Source organism: Dasypus novemcinctus, chromosome 3 (assembly GCF_030445035.2).
Source record: "Dasypus novemcinctus isolate mDasNov1 chromosome 3, mDasNov1.1.hap2, whole genome shotgun sequence".
NCBI lineage: Eukaryota > Metazoa > Chordata > Mammalia > Cingulata > Dasypodidae > Dasypus > Dasypus novemcinctus.
In genome coordinates this window covers 150,302,004-150,312,076 of record NC_080675.1, presented here as the reverse complement: position 1 = coordinate 150,312,076, position 10,073 = coordinate 150,302,004, and the positions used below count along the sequence as shown (strand labels likewise).

The following is a 10,073-nucleotide window of genomic DNA, read 5'->3' as shown; positions in this document are numbered from 1 at the left end:
GGTTCAGCAGGGCGGGAGCTCTGGAGCGTGAGCCCAGTCACCTCCTGAAGAGGCTGGGCTGGGGGGTGACAGTTCTGCTTACCCTAGACCTGGTCACCTTCCTTGGCCCTGGGAGAGGGCTATGTGCTGGGAGGGGACCAATACTTCTCACTGGGCAGTGGGCTACAGACCCACAAGAGACCCAGGAGGGAGTTTCCTGGACAGGGAGGTGGCTACCCAGGGGGTATGTGACAAGGGCCGACATGCCCAGAGCCAGGGGGACAATTGTGCTGGAGACACCCAGTGGTCCCCTGGGCCAGGGGCAGGGAAAGCTGCAGCCTGTGAGCCAAGGGCTAGGCACACAGCGACCCCAACCCCACAACCTGAAGCCCCTACCTCCACACACACATGGCCTGGGCCCAAGTTCAAAAACAACCCAAATGCTTTAATGGCCTGCCTCCAGGGCCCATGGCCTTCTTACAAAACATTAAATAGGCCAGAGACGCCAGTTTGCCGGAGTCTGGCTCAGTTCAACAGATCGCCCGCAACAGGCCTGGCCGATGGAGCTCCGGTTTGGGAAGTACCGGCGTCCCCGTTCCGTATCTTCAGAGGCCTCCTGGGACCGAGCCGTCAGCCCTGCCCTTCCAGGCCCTGAATCCCCGCGGCTGCTCGGCTTCCAGAAAACACACAATATCCCAAGGAAAACGCACGGGGTTGGGGATGAGTTCAGGGAAGTCTCAGGCCTCAATCCAGGGCAGGCCTTGGGCCGCCCAGTGGTGGCAGTAGCAGGCCTGGAACAAGGGTGTCACCCTGCACCAGTAGTGGGGATGGGAGGAAGGGGCAGGGCCCCCGAAGGAGCTCCACGCTGGGGGCGTGTGTCGGGGCCTAACCCCAAATGCAGGGGCTGTGACCCCAGCAAATATGTGAGTTACCTACACTGTACAATGTACCGCTATAAGATAACCAAGTCCTAGGACACGAGACTTTCTACGGGAAGGTTCTGCTGGCCTCAGCCTCATTCCAGGCCGTGGCTGGGACAAAGGCCCCTGTTCCAGGCAGGGGCGCGGAGGCCAGACCGTACCGGGTGCGCCAGGCATCATCCCCACAACCCTGTGAGGTAGGTTGCGTTGTCCTATTTTACAAATGGGAATCTAGGGCTCAAGAGAGGTGAAGTGACTTGCCCAGGTCACACAGCTACTAAGAGAGGAGCCAAGGCTCAAGACCAAGTCTGCCGGGCTCCAGGGCCTACGCGTTTTCTCTTATGAAGAGACAGGAAGACCTTTCTCATAAAGATCGAAGTTAGATGCTCAGGGCTCTGAGCCCAGCCTGGGGCGCTCCAGGGTGAGCGCTGGAAAACTCTTAGCATCGTCCACCCCAGACAGCAGCAGTGGCCAGTACACTACAGGTGGTGGTGCTGGGCCCCCAAGAGCTGCGGGCGGGTTGGGGGCCGGTCCAGTCCTGAGGCCTTGTGGCCCCACGTGGGCAGCGCCAGGCCATTGAGCCAGGCAGTCTCCAGCAGGCTGCGGAAGCGGGCCCTCAGCGTGGGGCCGGGGGGGCTGGCGCTGTCCGCAGGAGTGGGTGAGGCACCGTGGGACCCGCCCCCAGTGGCCGCCTCTGCCTTCTCTGGGCCAGGGGTCGGTGGCTTCCTCCCCAGCTTCCTGGCCTTGGGGGCTGGTGACTTCCGAGCCAGGGCTAGGCTCTCCGGCTCGTCTCTGGCCATGGTAGGTTCTGAGGGGGGCACAGCTCCAGTTTCAGTGTCGAAGTCGCCTGGAGAATGAACACACAGTCAGGCCACAGTCCCCACACACCCTCAGGCTGCCACCTCTTGGTCTTCAAAGCAGCCCACACCAGCAGGGCCGTCTATCCTGGGCAGCAGTACGCCAGCAGGGTCACAGCTGCCAAGGAGCCCTCCCCGTGTGGGTCCTCTGGCCATAAGGCCCAAGCCAAAAGGACGGGATTCCTCTCGGATGACAACAGAACTCTACTTGAAGAGGGCAGGTAGGGGAGGAATCACCACTCAGGAGAAACTGTCCAAAGCCCCACTGCACAGATGGGGAAACTGACGCATGGAGCAAGAGGCCCTCCACACACGAGGCAGTCATCTTTTCTGCCACAACACCCCCAGTGCTGCCAGAAGTGCCCAGGGGAAGGCAGCTACAGAAAGGGCAGGGGCTCCCAACCAAGAGCATGCCTATCTGGATGGGAGGCTGCCAGGGGAGCACAGGATCTCGGGAGACACAAGGGTAGGAATAACCGCCTGGGGCACCCACAGAAGGGTGGGCTCCCACAGACGGGGCGGGGAGGGGAGGGGAGGACCCACAGCTCAGGGAGGGAATGGGGACGGGTAGAAAGAGCCGAGCCCAAGACACCTCCTTACAAGACCCCAGACTCTCAGGTAACCCAAGGGAAGATGGCCTTGACCTCATCTGCGTAAGGAAATGACTGGACTAGGGCTTTTCCGAGATCTCTGGCATCCCCCCATGCTGTACCTCACTCAGGAATAGAACATTCTCTCTGCACCCTCATAAGTACACTCCCTAAATATTCAGAGGCCAGCAATGCTGGTCACCCAGACCCCAAGCTCTTCATCTGCACTTCACTGTCTTGAGCCCCTTCTCTACCCCTATCTGGAGCATCGAGCAGGTAAGAGCCCAGGACAAGGATGTCAGGAAGAAGGTGGGACTAGGAATATTTCCTGCAGAGAAACAGCCTGGAGCCTGGACACAGGGACAAAGGCTTGGTGGCGGAGAGGCTGGGGGAGGGAACCGCAGCAAGACGAGACCGCCAAGGGGGTCAAGGGCTTCAACGGCAGGTGTACTGATGAGGGCGACGCAACTAGAGAAAGCGCAGCTGCTATTTATCACCACTACCGAAGGCTTGGCACCATGCAGCGCCACGCAGCAGTTCCCGAGAGCAACCTGAGCAGCCAGCTACCTGAGCTGATGCAGAGGACTCTCCAGGACATAAAGCCAGCTAGAGAACAATATGGACATCATTTAGCACAAGGAAAGCAACCCACCACTCTGACTTAGGGTGTACCTGTACGTAAATGCCTAGGAGAGCTGGAGAAACACACTCCCAAGGACGGGAGGCTGGGGGCCCCACCAGGTTTAAGGCCCGAGGAGCTGTGAGTGGTGGTGTCCTTCGTTGAGATGGAGAAGACCAGGGGGGAAGGGAGCTTAGGGGGAAGTCCAGGAGGGTGGCTTGGGACCAGCTGGATGTCTGAGAGGCACACAGCTGCGGTGGGTTATTTGAGGCCAGAGCTCCGAAGAGGGGAGGGGACGGGAGGCTGGACTGGACACAGATGTAGGGGAGAAATGACCTCCAAAGGAAAAGAGGGCCTGGCCAGAGCCCTGGGAATCCCAGAGCAGAAGCCTGCACTGACGACGTAGAGAAGGCACAAGCAGGAGGAGGAGGAAATCCAGAAGAGGCCCCACCAAGGAAGGCCCAGAAAGGGTTTCCATGGGGACGGAGCAGTCTGTATGTTCAGAGGCCTACAAAGGAATGCCTGGAAGGCGCAGAGGGGAGGGGGGCCCACAGAACCCGAGGAAGACCAGCCGCCCCCCGCCATCCCGCCACCAGGCAGGAGCCCTTGGCCCAGGACCCGGGGATTCTGCCCCACCCCCACCTGGAACCCACTCGCACAACTCACACACCTGTCACTCGCTCACACAGCTCCGGTGGCTACTGGGACCGCCCCATGCTCACCCAGCTGGCGGCGCACACAGTCACGCCACTGCAGGCCCAGCAGGTCAGGGTAGATGTCAGGCAGCTGGCGCAGCGCCAGCAGCTTGAGCATACGCGAGGTGCAGCCGTGCAGGGCGCGGTCCCGCAGCGCCCGCTCCTCCGACAGCGTGGTGGGCCGCAGCTCCACACGATGCTCCTGCAGCACGTGGTCCACGGAGGCGGGCGGCAGCCGTGGGAAGAGCCGTTCCTTCACCAGGTGGATGGGCACGAAGATGGCGCCGGCCCGCACCACATGGGGAAAGGGGCACTGCTGCGTGCACAGGAAGCTCCGCAGCTGGGACAGCAGCTTGCCCAGCAGCCCCTGCACGCCCTGGCAGTCCTGCCAAGCAGCCCGGCCCTCAGGCCCGGCTGTCTCAAGCCACTCGCGCAGCTTCTCAGGGGGAGACTGGGCCACTGAGCCCGAGATGGCATCACACAGGGATGCGTGGAGCCCTGCAAAGTATTGCTCGGGGGAGTCCACTGGGGCTGAAGTAGAGGCTGGAAAAGCAGCTGGAACAGGGCCTGGAACTGGGGCAGGAGTCAGAGCTGGGGCCGGGGCTGGTGATGGAGCAGGAGGAGGGGCCGGAGCAGGGGAGGTCACGGTTAAGGTCGGAGGGCTGGGCATTGCCAGGTTGAAGCACGTCATGGGCAAAGGCTGGGTGAGAATTTGCAGTCCAATGGGCACTGATGGGGGGTTGGGGGCAGGCTGCACTGGGGCAGTAGCCAAGGGGGGCACCGATGGAACCACAGCTGCAGGCAAAGCGGCTGGCCGGAGGATCTTGAATTTTCGGAACATGAAGGCCACAGAGCTGTGGAAGTTGGTCCTCGGCGTGGCCTCTGTGGTCACTGGCACCCCAGAAAGCGCTGGTGTTTCCGTGACTATGTTTTTCAGGCCTGGCAGAACTGAGACCGCGTTCTCCATGCTTGGCATGTCCGAGACTACCGGCACCTGGTACACGCCTGGCACATCCACGGCTGTGGTGGGCTTGGCATGCTTCACAGGACTAGAGGCACTGATGGGGGGAGCCTCTGCCACAGGCTTCTTCACACTCAAGTCCAGGGCCACCTCCTCCCTTCGTGAACAGTGTGTCCTTGAGGGGGCCTCCTGGGTAGGCAGGGTCCCCCGGCAGTCTTTGTCTTTGCTCTTGCTGGCAGCTGGGGCCAGGTCAGGCTCAGATGTGGCCTCTGGGACCTGCACATCCAGATAGTCACGGTAAGGGGCCAGGCTGAAAACATTGTCGATGACTGGCATGGGTGGAGAGCTGGGTGACCTTGCACGCTCTTTCTGAAGAAGGGACTGTGGTTCCTGGGCACAGGGTGGGAGTGCAGGTGGGGTGCGGGGAACTGGACTGTCTCGGATGATGATGGGTGCCCCGGGGTGCTCGTCGAGCAGGGGCCGGGGCTGCTCTTTCCTGCAGCTAGGCAGCCACATCTTCTCCTCGGCTCCCTGCACTGGCTCCTCTGCGGGCCGCGTGGGCTCCAGGCACGGCTGGCTGGCAGGCACAGGCTGGCAGGCCCGCTGGAAGGCACTGGGCTGGGGCACAGCCCGCACGCTCTCCTGGGCAGGTGGCGTTCCTCCAAGCCCCGGAGATGTTCCGTAGAGAGAGAGGTCATCCCGGGCATGAGGAAAGCCCAGCACCTGGGGGGCAAAGTCCAGCGGGCACCGTGGAGCGAGAGGCGGTTCCAGCTTGAGGCCTGGCGAGGGTGCTGGGAGGGGGGTGGAGGGGTAGGAAAAGGCGTCCAGCCCCACCGGGGCCACATAGGGTGTCTGGGCTGCCTGCTGCCTCAGATAGGGGCTGCCCAGCCCCCCAGCCGGGTACCCTGCCCCCTTGTGGGCTCCCAGAGGCTGGAGTGGGAGCATGGAGCTGTAGCTGCCCTGCTTCTCTGGGTGGCGACAGGCTGGAGGGCAAGGCAGGGCCTGTGGAGGGTGGAGCAGCGGGTAGGGGGTGGGCACAGCTTCCTGGCAGGCTGGCCCCAAGGGCTGGGCCAGTGGGGTCCAAGGACTGGGAGGACCCTCGGGCACTGCCTGCTTGGGGTCCCCAGAGTAAGGACCTGCATACTTAGAGGCCAGAAAACCCGTACTGTGGATGGTCCGATACTTCTCCAAGAATGCCTGGCAGGGGGAGAAGCTCGCTGAGGAGTCTTTGCCAGGCCCCCCAGCTGGCACCCCACGCAGGAAGGAGGCATCCAAGGGTTGGCCCTTGTTAGGAGCTGGGGCCAGAGAACAGGGTGGGTCAGCTGGGGGCAGGAGGGGTGCAGCCATCAGCGACCAGTCAACGTCCAGTGGCCTCTTCACTGCCCCTTCTCCCAGGCAGGTCGAGAGCCCATAGCACAGAGGGCTGCGGTAGACAGGTTTGGGTGCTGCCAGCGGCGGGCCTGGGTAGGAATGAGCCCGCGGACTGAAGGGCAGGAGCTCAACAGGGCTGGAGTCCTGCACCTTCTCCGAGCCCTCGGCCGGTGAGCGGTAGAGCAGGCAGTTGGTCAACAGATGGTCCGCCCGAAGGGGAGGTCCTGCCGTGCTGGTGGGGTACAAGGGTGGATAGGGAGCCCAGGGTGCCAGCTGCTCAGGCCCTGCCTTGGGGCAGGAGAAGTAGGCACCTTTGTAGCTGCAGTGGTCCCGGGTGCCAGCAGAGGGGGGCAGGCTGTGTCCAGGCCCTGGGTCTGCCTCGAGGCGGGGCAGCTTGCCATACATCACGGGGTCCAGGGTCTCCAGTGGCCGCTTCTCTGCCATCACTGAGAAGGCCTCAAGCCCTCCCGGGCGCCTGCTACTTGGCTGACCTGGGAGAGAGGGAGAAAAACAAGGTGTTATTAAAACACAGGTCACAGGCAAGCCACAGAAGCTGCCACTCTTATTGGCTGTGCCACACCCAAAAAGCCTGGCACTTCAGACAGTTACGCAGGTGGGAAGGAACGAGTAAGTGAACGCATGAGCTGTGTAACGCAAAGCTCTCCTGCTTTCTCCTCTTTGAAACAGCAGCATCCCTTGTTTAATGAACTCTTGCGCAGCAAACCTAGACGCAATCCCTAGCCTCACTCCAGGAGGCCCCTGCCATTCCACTTTCCCCCACTTGACTCCCAAGAGCCCGTCCTCAGAGTTCCTGCCTTCGCAGAACGCCGTCTGCAGATTGCTTAGCTTGGCTCTCCTTCCCCTGCATGTGCAGAAGGGGAGACCCACACAAGGTTCCTCAACTGATGAAAAAGACGGGATAGGGCGCAGGCCTCTTGCCTCCCCCTCCAAGCTCCGACTGGAAGATGCCATCAGGATCTCAGGATGCCCACCGGAGTCACTCTGTGGAATCCGGGGATTGTCTACATACTCACAGGTTTCTTGTGATGTTCTGGGTCTCACTTTCTGACCTGCTAATCTTACGAGACACCAGACAGGGCAGGACGAGACCTTTGCCCCCAAGGAGAGGCCCGGGAAGAGGTGGCCGCGCCCCCTTCCCCAGCTCCACCCCTCCAGCAGTAAGGCCAAGACTGTCCAGCAGATGGTGCTGTGGCCTCAGCAGTGAGGTCCACAAGAAGGCGAGCCAGTGTCCATCTCAAGCCCTCAAGCAGCACCACATGAGGACAGCACAGCACCAGGAACATACAGGTTGGTTGGGGTGCATATGTGTCTGTGCTCCCCGAAACCCCAGGTGGCTTAGAAACGATGAATCGGCTCAATTTTGCTGTGATTAGGCCAAGGGCCAGGTGTCACAGGTTTCCATCACCAAACTTAGAAAGGATGAATCAGCTCAATTTTGCTGTGGTTAGGCCAAGGGCCAGGTGTCACAGGTTTCCGTCACCAACCAGCAAGAACCAGCCCCCTCTGCCAGTCTTCTCCCTTCTGTCTGGTTGGTAGCCAATGACAGCCAGGGGCACATTTCAGGGACAGAAAAAGCCAAGGGTAGGATGGAGGCTATCGCCCCTCCCCACCCCAGCCTGACTACACCAAGGCTGCCAGGCAGGAGTCTCAGAGAGACAGCCGACCTATCTCCTGACCACCTTCTTGGGCCAGCCTAGAGAAGGGGAGGTGCCCAGGAAGGTGGGGGAGGGGCAGGACACAGGCCACAGGACTGAGCAGTGCCCATGGTGACAGAGACCTCCGACGCAGGGCAGCAAGGTCCCCACCCTGCTCCACAGCAGCTGGGCATGAAGGGGTTTTGGGGGCACTGAGCTCCCCCTCTGCCCTTGGGGAGCTCTAGATTAATTAAGCGCTGGCTCCAGTCTCACCTCCCCCGGACCTGCTCCCAGGAGCCTGCTCCCTATCCCCACCCCCAAGCCTCAGGAGCGCTTCTCCCCTGGGCTCCGCCCATAGCGTGCCCTTTGCCCTGGAGACTTTCTGAGACCCCCATGGGGACTCTGCCTCAGGAGCCTTTGTGGGAGGGACAGGGCTCCAGGGGGCCAGCATTAGACAAGGAGGGGTAGCGGTTGACCTGACTTCAAGCCAGTAGGGGACTGAGCCCAGGATACATTCCCCCAACTGGAGCCCCTCCTCATTCAAGGCAGCAGGCCAAGCTGGAGGTCTCCTTCCCTGATAGTAGCAGGCAGGCCAGAGAGCGCTGGGAGGGGTCAGGTCACGCTTTGAGGGGCCAGCTCTGTTGATCCTCTCAACCCAACTTCACCCCTAGCCAGGGCCCAGGGCAGGAGATCCCACCACTGCTGTGCCGTCCCAGCCCTACCCAGCAGGGAAGCAAACAGCTCTGTGGCCCAAATCCCGTTTCCACCTCCTAGGGGCCTCAGGACAGACCGAGTAAAGACCAGGAAGAAACGATTCCTACCCAGCCGTGGGCAGCAACATCTGGACTCCCTCGGAGGGCTGGATCAAGCCCCCTCCACAGTACTCTCACTTGCCCCTGGGCCCTCCGGAGGCCACAACCCAACCTGGGGCAGCTCCCAGTTTCTAGAGGAGGGAAGGGGGTCGCTAAGGGAGGAGGAAGTTTCCCGAATCAGCCTTCCCCTCCCCCCACTGTGCCCCCCCCCCCCCCCGCAGCTCTGGTCCCTGCCCACGGGCGACCTCGCTTTGGGGCTGCCGCCGCACCCGACCTCACCAGCTTCCGGGCGCCCCCACGCCTGGCCGGGCGGCGCTCGAGCGCACGTGCACCCCGGCAGGCTGACAGAGGCCGCAGCCACGCATGCAAACTCGTGCCCGCACGTATGTGCATGGCCCACATCTGGGCACACGCTCCTCCAGAACTGCGCTTTCCCCACGGGCAGGGAGCGGGCACACGTGTGCACTCAGCAGGCCCGCGTACGGAGCCCCGCCAACGCCCGCCCGCAAACCTGCTGGAGGTCGCAAGGCCGGGGGCGGCCGGGCAGCAGGATCCAGGCAGCCAGCGCCTCGAAGCGATCCCGCCAGCCTGGGCTGCGGCCAGAGGGTGAGTCAAGCGGTGGCGAGGAAACTGCAGGGCCGTCCCGTCCCCAGCAGGGCGCGTCCAGGGCCCCGCGGCGCCTAAGCGCCCGCCGCCCCCAGGCTCGGCACCCCCGCCCCCGCCCTGGCAGTCCACGTGAGCGGGGCCCTGCGGAGGCGCGGGGGCTGGGCCTGAGCGCCTTCCCTCCTGCCCCGCGCCGCTGCCGGAGTCCCGCAGCGCTGTCAGGCCCCGGCAGCCTCGAAGGCCGGGGAAGGTCGGAGCAGCGGCGTGATCCGAGTTCCGTAGTCCGCCCGCCCCGGGGCCGGGGCAGGCAGAGCCGCCCCACCTCGGCACAGGCCGGGCGCGCTCCATCCCCGGGCGGGCCAGTAGGGGCGCCCTGGAGCAGCACCACCCACCCCTTTCCACGCGCCGCCCGCAAACTCGGCCCAAGTTTCCGCGCCCGCCGAGCGGTCTAGCTCTTACCTGCAGGGCGCCCAGCTTCCTGCTGCTGCTACCCGGGGCCGGGGCCGCATCCTTTAGCACCGCCGAAGTTACGGGCCCTTGTCTGGCCGGGCCCTGCGCGGGAAGTCACGGTGAGCACCAACCCCGGAGCCACCCTCCGCGCTGCCGTTCGCGCCGCCGCCGGGCGCCGTCTGCGGTCCCGGGCGGGGCGAGCTGGGGGCGGGGCGGGGGCGGGGCGGGCCGCGGGGTGGGGGGTGGGGGCAGAGCCTGGCGGTGCCTCTGGGAGCCTGCGCTGCCGGGACCCAGGGGTGCAGAGGGTCTGCAGGGGGCCGGCCCTGGGGACCCGGCCGCGGGTGCTGCGCACTGTCTGTACCTGCCGCGCGCCGCGAACCAGTGCCCGGCGGGCCCCTCAAAGGCCCTCAGGCAGCCACTCTCTGAGATCATTCATTCATTGCCATTTTCTAGGTATGTGACCTTGTACAGGCCACTTGACCTCGCTGAGCTTCAGTTTCCTTATTTGTAGGACTGGAGTTGTCTCGGCATAGCGGTGGTAGTATAAGGCTTAGAAGAAGG

General features: G+C 63.3%; 1 protein-coding gene across 3 annotated transcripts; it reads right to left on the bottom strand.

Moving 5' to 3' along the window:
- Window positions 1-403: 403 nt before the first annotated feature.
- On the bottom strand, window positions 404-9,710 carry C3H15orf39 (chromosome 3 C15orf39 homolog). Of its 3 annotated transcripts, none has more exons than XM_058294513.2 (3): window positions 9,522-9,710; window positions 3,688-6,483; window positions 404-1,746 (listed from the first exon to the last, which is right to left on the bottom strand). In XM_058294513.2, exons 2-3 carry the CDS (start codon window positions 6,434-6,436, stop codon window positions 1,379-1,381), a joined length of 3,117 nt encoding a protein of 1,038 aa, XP_058150496.1. In that variant the 5' UTR covers window positions 6,437-6,483; window positions 9,522-9,710; the 3' UTR covers window positions 404-1,378. The 3 variants fall into 3 exon arrangements, with proteins under 3 accessions (XP_058150496.1, XP_071070399.1, XP_058150497.1); XM_071214298.1 differs by having other exon boundaries at window positions 3,636-6,483; window positions 9,522-9,695; XM_058294514.2 differs by lacking the exon at window positions 9,522-9,710 and adding an exon at window positions 8,971-9,141.
- Window positions 9,711-10,073: the final 363 nt, after the last annotated feature.